Here is a 16,380-nt window from a genome sequence, read left to right as displayed (position 1 = left end):
CCTCTTCAGTCCATATAGGAACCCGAAGTGAAGGAATCCAAATCCATTATGAACCGTTGGCAGCACTTAAAGGCTCTCCATAAGCAATTCCGTGCCGATTGGAAGGAAGAGTATCTTTAAGAGCTCCACAAACGTAACAAGTGGCAACTTCCCACCGAAAATCTCTGCGTCGACGATATGGTCGTCATCAAGTACGACAATTTTCCATCGAATGAGTGGTATAATCGACTCCGTCTTTCCGGGAGCCGATAGCAACGTCCTTGTAGTCGACATTCGGACTGCGCGCGATGTTATCCGGCGTCCAGTAACCGAAGTGGTTATCTACCCAATAAATCCATATTCCGTCATCCATAGTCCATAAGCACGTGCCACTGCAGTCTGAATCATTTTCATTGGCTTTCTTTTTCCATAATTCTCCTTCAGATTCCCTTGAGATGGCCCCACGTCCACGCAGCGTCCAGGCTCTGGATAGCAGACGTACTCGGGGTAATTGTCCTACCGATGCCAAATCTGCCGGGATATCCACCCTCTGAAAAAGTGTCAGAGGTTCCGAAAGCTGAGCGCGGAGAAGTGGCTCCGAGCAGTTCTAATAAACAAGTACTGCGCGAATTGTCTCGTTCACGAGCATTCGCAAGGAGAGTGTCGTAGCGGTGACCGGTGCAAGATCTGCAACCGAAACCATCACACTTCCTCTTCCCAGCGCCGTTCCGCTTCTCGGCAGCGTTCGCGCCGTTCCGCTTCTCGGCAGCGTTCGCGCCGGCAAGATCCGCCAATCCGTAGAGCGCTCTCTTCCGCGCTCGCCTCTCGACCCGGTGGTCCGTCGCTCTCTTCCCTGCTCCAACGTCACAGTGTAATCGACCGGGCTCAAGACGTTCGACACTGCCGACCTCATCGACCCGTGCACCGCGACCAGCTGCATCGACGCGTCGATGGCAGCAGCCTTTCGTCTTCCGACCACCAGCGTTTGAGATAAGAAGATCTGCACGGCGACAATCCGGTCGAAGGTCAACGAGGGGACCAAGTTGGAGGTGGTCTAGTTTTTGAGTTTAGTTCAAAAATTGTCTGCGCTATAATCGAAACACAAGTCTTTTTTTCCTCTTCGTTTCGGGTCGCGACCGAGTGTTTTTTTTCCACCTCCACAGCCGCCACCGATCAGCATCCCGCTGCCACGTTGGAGCTGCCTTCTACAAGTCGACGACACCCAGCAACCCCCGCTGCCCAAGAAACAGGGATCAATAGTCGAATCGATCTAGCCATGTCCGTCTGTCTGTGCGTCTGGCTGTCTCTCCGTCTGTATGAACGCCGAGTTCTCGGAAACTATAATAGGTAGGGATTTGGGATTTAAAATGCAGATACTAATGTTTCTTACGCAGCGCAAGCTTATTTCAAAGCGGAAATCGAGAAACACTAAAAACGTCTGTCACGTCATCCTGAGGCATGTTTGCATTAGCTTTAAAATCGAGTTAAAATTTTAGAAGTTATAGGTTCATGAAATTCTCTGTTGCAGCTCTGCCGCGACTCTGCCGGTGCTCAGCCACTGTTTGTATAGGAGACCTAAAATCAAATTTTGTATTAAACTATCCCATGACCAGGAGGCGACAATATATTTCGTGGAAATTGGAAAAAACCGAAGAACACAGTTCTGACCTTTGATCATAAAAAATTACTTTTGTCTAAAATACCATTGCTTACGTTTCCATTTTACTTAAAAGAGCTGTAACAAGAATTTTTCATCATCAAATTTGCTTTGCATATATTTCTTCTCAATCAAGTTAGAATAAATTGCTAATTAAAATGAAAATTCAAAAAATGTGTTATATATCAAAAAAATATGTAGAGGAAACTTAAATAGCCCTTAGCCATTTCGAGCAGCCGAAGAGAGCAGACGACAACAAAACGCTCCGTCAAGCCTTTCATCTAAGCCGTGTAAACAAAACAACCTATAAGACAATTCGAGTGACACTGTGTTTGTGAAATCAGTCGCCACGCGAATAACTTGCAACACTTGCAATTGACCTGCTACCTACGGCATAAAAACAATTTTAAATAACCTGGAAACGCTTAAGTTGTTGTTTGTGCAACTATTGGGTGAGAGAAGATATCTAGTTGCATCTTCAGAGTTAGTGAGAGTTTAGCGGTGCTGGATTACAACCCTTTGAATGCAAGCAGTTCAACACAGTTAAAGCAGTGCTTCTGTTAACAACCTAACTACTTTTCATAAATATTGGAGGACATGTAAAAAATGCTAAAATAGAAGCTGGAACTACAAACATTTCTGAACTGAACTCTCATAGTCCTCATAAACCAGCGCTTCGATGAGCATGCTTTTCAGATAAATTAATCCGAGGGACGAATCAAATCGTTTCTTCAAGAAGAATTAGCCGCAGCTAATACATTAATAGCTGAGCTACAACAGAGAGTTCTGAACTTTGAATGTGAGATGCCGGTTGAAAAAGGGCTGGCCTCCAAATTCGAATACATATCCAGCGAAGTTGCTAACAGTCTTTAGATCCAAGCCAATAACGATGTTGCAGGCGATCTACGAATACATTGTATTCCATTTGTAGATAATGAAAATCTTCGCAGCAAACTTTATTTTTAGAGTTCGAAGCAAAATTAAAAATGCTGTTGTGGACGCTATTATCCTTGTAAAGATGGAAAATATTAGCACCAAGGCGTGCTTATAAGCAACCCCTGAATCTCCAGATTTTGGGCTTTGAAGTTGTTACGCCGTTCTTTGTCAATGAGCAGCTTACTCCTCAAAACTACTCCATTTTCAAAGAAGCGATGCAATGAAAAAACTTCGGCGGTGACAAGTAGTCTTTTCCCGTAGGGGTCTGGTGCACATTAAACATCAAGCCGGAGGGGAGCGATACCCGTCGAAACTCTTCAAAAACTTATCGATATTGCTCCACAACAGAGTTCTATATCCAACCAGTCTAATGCTGCTACTCAGCAAGACGCAGAACCTGAAAACTCAACCAACCTACCAACCAATGTCCTGTAAGCACTCGTATTATCATTCCGCACTCGGTACGGTTTAGCTTTAGAAGTTCAGAAGTTCTCTTCGCATTAATGGCCATATCTGGTGATAGATGGGACAATGTATTACGTGTGCCCATGCTAGGTTCGCAAGTTCTTTATATTTGTTTTTAATGTTTAGCTTGCAGGTGGCTATCGGCATACCAATGTTCTCCTTGTCCGGTTGGAGAGGAACGGTAGTGCCATGTCTGGCCAACTCATCTGCAATACTATTGCCTGTTTCGGTGACCCGGGACCCATATTAGGTATACTTTAAACTGCAAAGCCTCATGTAGAGATTTACGGCAGTTTGATATAGTTTGAGAGTTTGTGTTGTATTGTATGATAGCCGCTTACCTATCACTGTAGATGTTTAGCCATTTCTTTTGACAGATTGCAGATTGACAGCATATACTTCCGCTTGGAAGACACTGCAGTGATCCGGAAGTCTGAAGAATTTCCTGATGTTAAGTTGGTCGGAGTATATTCCTCCTCCGACTCGATTATTTAATTTGTAGCCGTCAGCGTAGAAGTTGACCGCCTCTTTTAGGCCCGGTAGACCTTGCTCCCAGTCTTCTCTGGTTGGGAGTAATGCTTCAAAGGGGGTGTGGCTGTATTCAATTGGTTCGCATAGATCCGTTTTAGGTGGGATCGTTTTGCTGGAGTATCCTGGCATGACCATATCTTTGGGGTTTCCCTCATTCGAACCGCAGCTATCTTGGCTATCTTTATGCCGGCTAAGTCCAGGCTGGGAAGGTTCAGAATAGCATTTAGCGCCTAGTTAGGGGTGGTGCAAAGGGCTTCGTTTATGCATAAGGATGCCATTCGTTGAACCTTGTTAAGGAATGCTGTGGATTTCTGTTTCATTAGCGCAGGCCACCATATTGACACTCCGTAGAGTAGAATAGGCTTGACTATCGCTGTGTGTATCCAATTGACGATTTTTGGGGACATGCCCCATTTCGTTCCGATGGCTTTTTTGCAGGAATAGAGGGCAATTGTTGCCTTTCTCGTTCTCTCTTGGCTGTTCAGTCTCCATGTTAGACGCTTATCTAGTACTAACCCCCAGTATCTAGCGTTATCATCGAAAGTGAGAGAGCAGTTATTTAATGTTGGTGGGTTTAGTTGAGGTACCTTGTATCTTTTTGTGAAAATCACCAGCTCCGTTTTTGTGGGGCTTCTGTTGTCCAGTCAGATAGTATTTTAAGTTTGCGGTCATTAGATCGCATAGTGTCCGCATATGCCACAACCATACGTCCACCCTCTTCCATGATACACAGCAGCTTATTCAGCTTATAGCAGAATGGAGAGTACACCACCCTGAGGGTTTCCCCCTGTTCACGAACCTTGTTTGTGTTGAGGTTCCAAGGGTGGAGGTTACTTCTGCCCATCAGCAATTTATGGATTAGCTCCACGACTTGAAACTCAACACCCAGGTCAGTGGGGGGTTCGGTTATGGCTGCAGGGAGAACATTGTTGAAAGCGCCCTCTAATGCAACTAGTGGTTGTCCTTGTGTCCTTGTGGTTGAGTGACTTTTCGATTTGGCTGACTACTGCGTGCAGAGCTGATTCGGTGGACTTGCCCTTTGAGTAAGCATGTTGTGCTGCTGTGTGTAGTGTGCTGTGTGTAGTTTGAGTATGCTATACTAGTTTAAAGATGGGCGATGAATCCAACTTAGAATTATCAGAGACTATGCAGCCATGCAATGATTAACATCCTTAGTAATCGCCATAAGGGGCTTAAGAGCCCCAGTACCTGAATCAATATAATAATGATAATAATACGTTTACCTTTATGTGTGATACCCTCAATGTGATACCCTAGACGCAATATTAAAAGTGAAATCTAACCACAGGCTTGGACGATATAAATCGAAAATTTGTATAAAATCTCTGCAATAACATTTTCAATCTTTCCTGAACTATGGAAAATTACGAAAATAATTCCAACACCTAAGGGAATGAATGAATATAGGCCTATAGCTATTCTTCCATATCCCTCCAAAGCATTGGAGCAAATATTGGCAACCCATTTAAAAAACAATTTATCCAGCAAAACAATTTAATGTACAATCTACAATCTGGCTTTCGCCCCTTCAGAAGCTGCACAACAGCCATAATAAAGATTTCAGAGGATATCAGGAAAAACTCGATAACAGCCAGGCTACACTCTTAACACTTATCGATTTTAATAAAGCGTTCGATACTGTTATCCATGTAATTCTCTGCAGTAATTTGACGATCTTATTTCATTTTTTCGACTCTTATATTAAACTTATATCGTTCTACCTAGTAATCGTCATCAATGTGTAGTGTCAGCGTCTATTTCGACTTCGTTTTTACCGAGTACGCGGGGTGTACCGCAGGGATCTGTTCTGGGGCCAATATTGTTTTCAATGTATATAAATGATCTTCCGACTGTAGTGTCCGATTGTAAAGTCCACATGTATGCTGACGATGTGCAATTATACGTTAGTAGTTCTCTTTGTCGTATTAATGACTGTGTCGGTGCTTGTAACTCTGACTTTCAAAGCATTAGTCAGTGGGCAAGTGCTAATGGTCTAGCCTTAAACCCCAAAAAAACTAAATGCATGATGATTTATAAGAAGAAAATTAAAACAGAGAATTTACAACCTATTCGAATTGACCACACGACACTTCCATATGTCGACAACACAACTAATCTGGGCTTCACATTTAACAATACCCTAACCTGGAACGACCACATAAACAGAGCGGTAGGGAAAACGTACGCAGTTTTAAGACAACTTAATGTTAGCCAGCACTATCGTCCTCCTAATATAAAACTTTTAGTCGCTAACACCTATCTGACTCCATCTCTACTGTATGGCATAGAAGTTTTTGGTAGTTGTGATGCTACTAGCTTTAGAAAAATGAATGTAGCATTTAATAACATCCCACGATATGTATCATAGCTGAGACCCCGTGACCAAGTTTGAAATCTGTAATAAAACGCAGCGCTCTGACAATGCTCCACAAAATTATCCACACTAGGGAACCGTCGTACCTGTTGAGCTTTAGTGCATCTCAAAGAACCAATAATCTAATTGTAAGCCGGACCAAGTTGTCCAGTTCAGCAAATGACTTTTTTGTAAATTCTGCTCGCCCCTGGAATCAACTCCCGCACCCCATAAAATCAAAGACATATTAATTTAGCGTAACTACATACTTTACCACAAACTCTACCTAACTTAACTCAAATCTATGTTAATTTTATATTACAATAAATTGTAATTTAGAATAAGAATATTGTAACTCCGTATCACAACACAACGTGACTAGCACAATAAACTAAGAGTGTATAACTCGTAGTGCTAGGATGGAAAATAAATAAATTAAAATAAAAAATAAATAATGGATGAGATGAGATGAGGTGAGTGAATGAAATGATTCTTCTCACTTCGCCAATGTTTCTTCATGGCATTGTAGGTTAAATATGTGGATGATTTTAAATGTTCCGCCTTGCTTAGATGCTAATCTGGATTCGCCTTGTATCTAGGCGTAAGTTTAGTTCCTAACCTTTTATCTATTTTTACGTGGACAGTTGCGCCTGGATTAAAAAGTTTTGATAGTATTTTTATACCCTTGCAGAGGGTATTATAATTTCAGTCAGAAGTTTGCAACGCAGTGAAGGAGACATCTCCGACCCTATAAAGTATATATATTCTTGATCAGCATCACTAGGAGAGTCGATCTAGCCATGTCCGTCTGTCCGTCTGTCCGTCCGTCCGTCCGTCCGTCCGTCCGTCCGTCCGTCCGTCTGTCCGTCTGCCCGTCCGTTTCTACGCAAACTAGTCTTTCAGTTTTAAAGCTATCTGCATGAAACTTTCCCAAAAGTGGTCTTTCTATTGCAGGTAGTATATAAGTCGGAACGAGCCGGATCGGACGACTATAGCATATAGCTCCCATAGGAACAATCGAAAAAAAATACAAAAAAAATTAACTTTGCTGTTTTTAAATTTTTCTATTAGTTTTTCGACATATAGTAATGGATAACTATTTCAGAATTACGGTTTAAATTTCATCAAAATCGGACGACTATATCATATAGCTCCCATAGGAACAATCGGAAAAAATACAAAAAAAAATTATAACTTTGCTATTTTTCAATTTTTTTTATTAGTTCTTCGACATATAGTAATGGATAACTATTTCAGAATTACGGTTTAAATTTCATCAAAATCGGACGACTATATCATATAGCTCCCATAGGAACAATCGAAAAAATAAATAAACAAGAAAGAAAGCAAACTTCGGCAAGCCGAAGTTCATATACCCTTGCAGCTATTGCAAGAATTAAATACTTTTGAAAACAGAAGAAGAAAATCAAAACAGAAAATTTACAACCTGTTCAAATTGATTATACAACAGTACCTTATGTCGACAACGCAATTACCCAGGGGTTCACATTCAACAATAATTTAACCTGGAACGGCCACATAAACAGAGCAGTAAGGAAAACGTACGGACTTTTAAAACAACTTAATGTTAGCCAGCAGTATCTTCCTCCTGAATTAAGACTATTCGTCGCGAAGACCTATCTGACTCCATCTCTACTGCATGGCATAGAAGTTTTTGGTAGCTGTGATGCTAGTAGCATTAGAAAAATGAATGTAGCATTTAATAACATTGCACGATATGTATTTAAGCTGAGACCCCGTGACCATGTTTCTGAATACCCAAATAAAATTTATAATTTGTCCAGTTCAGCAAATCACTTTTTTGTAAATTCTGCTTGTCTCTGGAACCAACTCTCGCACCCCACAAAATCGATAAAAAACGCCCAAACATACAATTTTAGCCTAACCGTACACTTTACCACAAGCTTTATCTAACTTAACTTAATTGTAACGCAAATTTAAGTCTATGTTAATTTTATTTTAAAATTAAAATTTAGAATTAGAATATTATAACTCCGTATCACACCACGTGGCTAAGAGTTTAATTACTCATAGTGCTAGGATGCAAAATAAATAAAATACCTTTTTAACGATACGTTTGGTAGTTGTGATCGTGTGAAATCTAGCTTTTTTTAGTCGATTTTCCGACTATCGCGCTTTACAAAAAAAAAAAGGTGGAATAAAAGTTTTTCAGCTCGAGCTGCTTAATACAGTTTCAGGACCCCAAAACATCGCCTTAAAAATCTCTTAAAAGGAAAAACGTTCTCAATAAAAAAATGCTGTCTAAATCTTGATTATTGAATATCTTTTTAACGAAGATTCGTATTGAGATAATTGAGGTGTCGTTAGACGCGTATTTAAAGCCAGAATACAACCATATCATAATAGTAAAAGTAAGTTTTTGCTCAGACGGGTGCAAAAGCTCACATTTCTCCGGAACCAAATGATTTTCTAAAAATATGAGTATGCACAAACTGTTATAAAAACGATACCTTTTGATTGCTATATCATTTATTAAGATCGGACTATTCTTTGCTGACTTCGAATACTCCGTTGAGCAAAATAATTGGCTTTACTAACACATATAACTATATAAAAAGATAAGTTAATGAAATTTGTTATTTCTGTTTAATTTTTCATTTAACTCAACAAAATAACTGTTCAAAAATATTTAAATTTAACATAAATAAATATTTAATATAAATAAATATTTAAATTTGCTAAATATTATGTTTTCTCCTTAAATATTGAACGTAATTGTGTTGTGGTAAATATGACCTTCGTTATTTCTTAAGACTTTTGTCCTGGCATGGAATTTACCAACTTTTGAAGCAAGGATATATCTAGTTTCGATAACAGCTTCTTTAAGCCCTTTTAATATTGTAAATGGGCTTCCATTCACGTAAACTTTGATAGAGAGTATGCCCAAAGGTGTTGTGTTTTGTTAGGATTAGGGCTTTTTGCTGACCACACATGAATCGCGGAGCATTATCCTGTTAAAAAGTCCAGCAGTTTTTAAAACGTTGTTCTCCAAAATCAATAAGAACTTCGTCCAAGAGTTTAATGTAGTATTCTGAATTCCTTTTGTGACTTACGAAGTATATTTCACTCTTTCCAGCGAACCCAAATACAGCACCCACCATTGGGAAGCCTCCTTGATATATCCAATTCGCGTCAAATTTGGGCAGCACTCTGGTTTTCTTTAACGGCAAGGACCTTTATGCGTCGTTTATGACAAAACATTGTTCGCCTCATTCATTGACGGATTCATTGAAGCTCAGAGACAAAGACAACTGTAAGGATACTGCTTGAGATACTGCTGTCATTTTATGGTTAAATTCAAATTTAATTCTTTGGTTAAATTTAACGTTTAAAGGGTTTCAGTAGTAACCATTAAATGATAAAAAATATTTCGTATACATTTAAGCCTTGCTTTTTCATTCCGCTTTATCTTCAACTCCAATATATGAGCAAAAATGTACTTTTTAGATACAATGTTGCTCATTGATGTAACGGCCCCGGTGGTATTATATTGAATGGTATTTTTTTACCCAATTCCTTCTGGTATTTTACTATCGGGTATCGGGTTCTGTCAATTTTCTCATTGCTCATTGCGGTCCGGGCGCGTTTTTTTCCCATGATTTTGAGAATCTTTAAGGAATTTTTGGACAGTAAAATACCTTCTCATCACTTTATTTGCATTATTAACTAGTGTCATCGCCATTTTAGGGAGAGCTGAAAATTTTACTAGCTCTTCATTGAACAGATATCAACTTTGTTGCGGTTTGAGTTGATAATAGCAAGGCTATCCATAGTAGTTGGGTCACAGGCCCGGTTCGCTCCAGGTTTTCGATAAAGTGGCCTTGGACTTGTTTGATGACCCAGTTTGGGAGAGCAGGATTGAAGAGTCGTGAAGGACTTTGGTGTAGGTCAGGGTTTTACTTCAGTAGCTGCAAAAAGTCGTAGACGAACGGTCGGAAAAAAAGTAGTCATTCATTCGGGCTTATTTTGAATAGTTACTTTAACTGAGTAGTGGTTTATTGGACTTAAGGTTATAAATAGCAGTGATTTTTAAAAAATTAAAGGACACCGGGGACCCTATCTCAAGTAAATTTAGGAGACCTAACCTGGTCGGAAAGACCACGTCGCCAGTAGAGAACTAAGTCACCTGCACCTGCCATTCAGCAGCGAACCGCAGCAGTATCAGTAGCAAGCCAAGTCTGAGGCAGTTGCAGCAGGATCTGCAGATTTTTGCCGCAACAGCTGCAGACTTCAACAGCGGCAACAGCGCTACCAGCAGGTATATCAGCAGCAATTATACGTAGCAGCAGTCAGTGACGACTACGACAGCCACATATGGTGATTCCTTCGGTAAGTCCGTTCCGGGAACGCATACCCGCGCTGACCACGTTGTCATCCCTGGGGCCACGAAGCACTGTTTCAGACACTCACTGGCCAACGGCTGACTTTCGTCCGGACTATTCTGAGCCGACTCGTGCTGGTTTTCGCCGTAAGTCGACCATGACAAAGCGTTTTTTACTGCATTAAATAAATTGTGAAATCATAAGTTAATAAAGTCATCCAGTCAACCTTTTTGTTTAATACTCACTGTGAAATCTAATCTAGAATTAGAAGCCTTAATCCGCACCTTAACCGCCTGTCCAACTATACCTAAATTGGGTCGCGAAATTTAACGAAGGATAGGATTTGTTTAGCATTACTTACCTTTTTCAGCACGTCCCTTCTTTTCTCCTCCTCACGATTAGGTGACCGGTTGGCAAACGCTTCCGAATTGGTACCGCATTTTTTTATAATTAGCCATTTTGCCAAACATTTTTTTTTGTGTCTTAATATTTCCCTCGAGTTACTACCGCGACGGTCTATGATCGGCATTGACCACTTCTCATCTTGTCGACGGTCTAAGATCGCTATAGTGTTCCCAACGAAGAGAGTAGTTCATGAGTAAGAATAATATCTGAACGTATTTTATAAAAAATCTTGCCCGTAATTAAATTTAAACAAGAAAGCAGGCAAGCAAGCTTCGACAAGCCGAAGCTTATATACGCGTGCAGATATTGCAAAAATGTTTGCCGAAATGTTTGTGTAAGCTACCTTGGGCGGGGAGATGAGCCGGTCGTAATCCACTTAGAAGAGACTCCGGTTTGCCGCAGATGGGGTGTGCCTCCATAATTATAAGGAAAGCTGAGTGCGTTGTGGCAATAACACCAAAGCCACCAATTTCGGCCAATTTTAAATTTTATAAGTATAAAAACACTTAATATGAAAATTTACTAACTAAATGGTATTTTAAACTTAACTAGAGAATGCAAATTTTAGATTTTGATCGTAATCATTTTAAAACAGCCAATTTACATACATATCTATGTAAGCTCAATTAATTCTTTCAGCAACACGAGGCGCTCGAAGTTATGATGGAATATTACGGAACCTTTTTTTGTTTTTGCACCTGTGCATCTTTTTATGGAGTAAGTATAACTGTAATACTAAAATAGTGTAAACAGAAGTGGACCAAACCTGACCAAAAAATTTTGGCAGCACGTACCAAGTAGAGTAAGGTGACTTTTTTCGCTCACCTTACATATGTATGTACGTATGTAGTAGTCTTCTTGCGCACGCTTTCCGGTGCTCATCGTCACTACGTGGACGGCCGTCCACAGTGATACTTTTATCTAAACATTCGGTTTTGGGAGTTATTCAGAGTTCAAAAATTCAACCCGTTGCAAATCTTTATAATAAGCTTATTTGCATGCTCAAATAGCTATGCCAAGCCAATTTGATGATGAAAAATTCTTATAAGAGCTTTAACTAAAATGGAAACGAAAAACCCGGTAAATTGAAATTTTTTTAAAAAGTTAACAAATTCGAAATGTTACAAATTATATAAAAAATATTTTTAAAATGTTATATTAAAACTAAAAAACTAAAATGCTATAATTTAAAAAATAAAATAAAAACGAAATTTTTCTGAGCCGTACAATTTGTATTAATCTAAGAGCAGAGTAGACCATGCCTACCCGACTGTATAGGCCGGTATAGGATTTGGGCAAATTTTCTAATTCATTTCTGACTGTATTCTAGTTTTTGTCTTATCGAGGTCATTTTCTGTAGGCGAAGTTAGCCGATGTTTTGCCTGTTCCAATGCAGTCTGTCCCTGAAAAACCGTTCAGATTAAAAAAAAAAAAAGTGAAACTCCGAGTTCCACAGAGCACATCCCCCTTCCACCATCCGATTTCAGCTGATCTGAACAGCGGTGGCTCATGACCTGGTTGACCTTTTGATTTTGTTTACGTTTTGACGAGCCACAGATGCTCAGATCAGCTGAAATCAAAAGGTGGAAGGTGGATGTGCTCTATAGAAATCGGAGTTTCACATTTGTTGAAAATTCCAGCCGTTTCCAACGAATGGACCGTGTGGAAAGAGGGCATTATGGACCATCCATTCAACGGATGTGGAAGGTGGATGGAACTCTGTGGAAATAGGCTATAAGCTGTTATGGAAATTTGGGAGGAAAGTTCGTATGTATAGAAAATAAATACAAATGCGTGGCGTTAGCAGACTGCTGTATTGTAAACAAACAATTTTTTTTAACAAGTCTTTCAGTATTTTAAGTCATCGGAAGATGTACCTGGCGGTCATAGTATTCAAAATTCGTGTGAAACATATACTTAAATAGAGCAATGACCATAGCCACGGCACCTGGGGAGTCGGACTCGGAGCTTTTGCAGCCAGTGTGGAGGGCGCGAAGGCAACCCTCAATCTACCACTTAGCACTTTTCTTTATCGCCGGCAGTCTTGCGGCCTGGGTTTTTCATTCATTGAATTTCTCGAGTCTGAGCTGGAAACTTCCCACTGCCCACTACCTGGAGACGCGACACGAGTTTGCACTTTACTCCGTGGAGGAGGTCAACACTTTTAAGGAGTTCTATGATAAGAGCATTACCGACAGCATCTGGGCGAGTTACACGGAAGCGGAGCAGACAAACGTCAATGAGGCGCTAGGAGCCCTTCGACTGGCTCATGAAATGTACCTGGCGGGGAAGGATGAAAAGGCGGCGCGTTTGTTCAAACACGCTTTGGCATTAGCCCCCCGACACCCTGAAGTCCTGCTTCGCTATGGCGAGTTCCTGGAGCACAACCAGCGCAACATTGTTCTGGCGGATCAGTACTACTTTCAGGCACTTACTATTAATCCGAGCAACTTGGAGGCGCTGGCCAACCGACGGCGTACTGCCGACGTGGTGCAGAATCTTGATGAGCGCCGCCTGGAGTCGCTGGACTTCAAACGAAATGCTCTCTCCGCCATTCACGAGTCTAAACCCGCCCTGCGGCGTGCTAAAAAGGAAGCCTATTTTCAGCACATTTACCACTCAGTAGGCATAGAGGGGAACACGATGACGCTGGCCCAGACGCGGTCAATCCTAGAGACCCGCATGGCTGTAGACGGCAAATCCATCGATGAACACAACGAGATCTTGGGAATGGATTTGGCTATGAAGTACATCAATGCTAGCTTGGTGCAAAAGTATGTAATAACTTATTTTCATGTTTCTCAGGTTTTGTTTTAATTTTAAAACTGACCAGTGGTTTTTATGTTTATATGCATATAGGGTCGGACACGCTGTATAACGCAATATATCCCTTATTCTCTATCCACGAGTGACATGTTTGAAATACTTCTTTTTAATTTCGTTCAGAATAGAAATCACTATAAAGGATATCCTTGAGCTGCATCGTCGTGTTTTGGGTCATGTGGACCCCCTTGAAGGTGGCGAGTTTCGGCGTAATCAGGTGTACGTTGGGGGACATATACCACCCGGTCCGGGGGACCTGTCGCTGTTAATGCAGCGCTTTCAGAGCTGGATAAACTCGGAGCGCAGTACATCACTACATCCCGTCAAGTAGGTGTAAAACACTTTTCTATATCCTAGTATAAAACTACACAGTTTAATATTCAGCTATGCGGCCATCGCCCACTACAAGCTGGTCCACATTCACCCTTTTATTGATGGGAACGGACGCACCTCGCGTCTGCTAATGAACACGCTGCTGATGCGAGCAGGCTACCCACCTGTTATTATTCCAAAGCAGCAGCGTAGTAAGTACTATCACTTTCTAAAGCTTGCCAACGAGGGTGACATTCGGCCCTTTCTGCGATTCATCGCTGACTGCACGGAGAAGACTCTTGATCTGTATCTGTGGTCCACCAGCGAACTGCCTCAACAGATCCCCATCCTCATTCAGACGGAAAGTGAAGTCGGAGAGCGTCTGGCTAAAATGCAGTCTCCATACATAAATCACAAGTCGTCAATATCAGAGTTCAATGAATTCGGTTCAGGATCGCAGCCATGAATCTACTGAATGCATTAATTTTAGCTAATTCTTTTGTGTTATTCAAACGTTCGTGCAAAATTATTCAAGTTAATGTAAATTTGTCTATAGTAGATTGTTTTCTGAACAAAAGAATTGACGTTATACTGTGATCAATTTAAGCTAAAAGACAACCAAATGTATGCTGTAACTAAGGCACAAACCAACTATAGTGTTATATTTACTAAATAGGATTTTTTACTCACAGACCTCGTTTTTTCGCAAACCTGAAATAGTGTAACTATGCTGAAACTGCTTTTTGGCCAAAAATGTATATAAATCGGAGTTAAAATACAGAAAATCATAATCTTTAATTTATTTTTTTAAGGACCCTAACCAAAGTGGTGATTTTAAAATTTACTATAATTTTGTTTGATATTAGAAGCTTTTTTTAAAATAAAGTCAAAGTACCCAAATATTATTAACAGGATTATTCCGTAACAAAAAAAACCGTTCCAACAAAAATTTTAAGCTTTTTATCTACAAAGGTAAAAATAATGTATCTATTTAGTCGAATGCTTAATAACTTCGTCATATCAATAACTTGATATCACAAGTTTTTATACCCTTGCAGAGCGTTTTATAATTTCAGTTAGAAGTTTGCAACGCAGTGAAGGAGACATTTCCGACCCTATAAGGTATATATATATATATATATATTCTTGATCAGCATCATCTAGCTGCCATAGGAACCATCGAATAATGGGGGGAAAATCATCACAGCTTCAATGGGTTTCAACGGGTTCTCATATAATTCGAAATTTAGATGTTTTAAAAAAGATGTATTTTTGCAATGGCTACAAGGGTATATAAACTTCGGCAAGCCGATATAAATTGAAATTTAGATGTTTTAAAAAAGATTTTTGTATTTTTGCAATGGCTACAAGGGTATATATACTTCGGCTTGCCGAAGTTCGCTTCCTTTCTTGTTTTTTTTTTAATACTGTTACAGGTACTCCAATGCCATGACCCGGAGCCGTCCATACATATATGAAAAAATCAAAGCACACAGTTTCTGACCCCTGATCTGTAATGTCAATGTAGTGTCATTACCAGTCGGCACCCTCGGGGATTTAAATTTTTGATTTAAGGTTTTTAATTTATTAATATGGGACGGCTATATAATCTAGCTCCCAAAAGAACAACCGGACAAAACTAACAAAAGTGATAAGATTGCTGTTTTTAAATTAAATTATAATATTTTTATTAATATAGTAATAATTTATTATTATTTTAGAATTACGGTTTAATAAGCTTTTTTAAGCTTTCCTAGAAACGATTGATTTATTTAGCGGAATTCACTGTTTTTGAACAAATATCAATTAAATCGATGTGTTCTTGTGTTAATTTGTATAACAATTGCAAGGGTTTATTTTTTCGTCATGGCGAAGCTTGCTTCCTTTATCCGCTTTTGTTGCTTGTTGTTTTGATTTTTTAAAACAAGTAAATTTTTAAGGGCTCTGAACAGCTGTGGTTCGTCAAAACGTAAACAAAGTCAACAGGTCAACCATCTTTGTTTATTTTTCATGAGCTACAGCTGTTCAGATTAAGCCTATTGAGCCTAGAGTTTGATATTGGTTTGGTTTATGTTTATCAATGTTACAATTTGTTATGATTTTAATACAGAGCTCATGTATTCTGTCCACATGTCTGCTAAAATGGTTTTCTTTAATCCGAGTGTAAGTGTACATACATTTATCTAAAATTGCCCTTGGTATTGTTTTTGCGCTTTTATATAATGCTGGAACTCTAACTAAATACTTTGTTACATCACATATAATATCATATATTATAAATATTATATATTATATCATTGGTTTATCAAAGGCTGTTGCAGGAGTTTGTGTTCCACTGGCTTTTACCACTAACCATACAACATGTTGTATGGTTAGTGCTTTTACATATTTACATATCTTTTTATTTTTCAAACGTTCTCGAAATAGACATGTTTTCGTAAGAAAGTATTTTTAATTTGTCAACTTTGTGATTACTGGCCGCTTGTTTTAGCCTTGAAATGAATATATCTAAATCCATCGATCTGTTAGTGATC

The 16,380-nt window shown here is 39.5% G+C and overlaps 1 protein-coding gene and 1 pseudogene across 3 annotated transcripts; one reads left to right on the top strand and one right to left on the bottom strand.

The window, feature by feature from the left end:
• Positions 1-187: 187 nt before the first annotated feature.
• Positions 188-9,666, bottom strand: LOC121467390 (annotated as a pseudogene).
• A 2,803-nt stretch (positions 9,667-12,469) lies between these two features.
• LOC108139037 (protein adenylyltransferase Fic) lies at positions 12,470-14,644 on the top strand. Of its 3 annotated transcripts, XM_017261648.2 has the most exons (3): positions 12,472-13,485; positions 13,658-13,861; positions 13,919-14,644. In XM_017261648.2, the coding sequence occupies exons 1-3, from the start codon at positions 12,641-12,643 to the stop codon at positions 14,310-14,312; spliced, it is 1,443 nt and encodes a 480-aa protein (XP_017117137.1). In that variant the 5' UTR covers positions 12,472-12,640; the 3' UTR covers positions 14,313-14,644. The 3 variants fall into 3 exon arrangements, with proteins under 3 accessions (XP_017117138.1, XP_041564765.1, XP_017117137.1); XM_017261649.1 differs by lacking the exon at positions 13,919-14,644 and having other exon boundaries at positions 12,470-13,485; positions 13,663-13,800; XM_041708831.1 differs by lacking the exons at positions 13,658-13,861; positions 13,919-14,644 and adding an exon at positions 13,571-13,604 and having other exon boundaries at positions 12,470-13,485.
• Positions 14,645-16,380: the final 1,736 nt, after the last annotated feature.

This window comes from Drosophila elegans, unplaced genomic scaffold (genome assembly GCF_018152505.1).
Source record: "Drosophila elegans isolate 14027-0461.03 unplaced genomic scaffold, ASM1815250v1 contig_397, whole genome shotgun sequence".
Classification (NCBI taxonomy): Eukaryota; Metazoa; Arthropoda; class Insecta; order Diptera; family Drosophilidae; genus Drosophila; species Drosophila elegans.
Note: the sequence above shows the minus strand (reverse complement) of the source record. Positions and strands in the feature narration are given on the sequence as shown.

Coding starts and splice junctions, on each gene's coding strand:
- LOC108139037 (XM_017261648.2), top strand. CDS start 12,641: ATGACCATAGCCACGGCACCTGGGGAGTCGGACTCGGAGCTTTTGCAG. Junction 13,486..13,657: donor AATGCTAGCTTGGTGCAAAA/GTATGTAATAAC, acceptor AATTTCGTTCAG/AATAGAAATCACTATAAAGG. Junction 13,862..13,918: donor ACATCACTACATCCCGTCAA/GTAGGTGTAAAA, acceptor TTTAATATTCAG/CTATGCGGCCATCGCCCACT.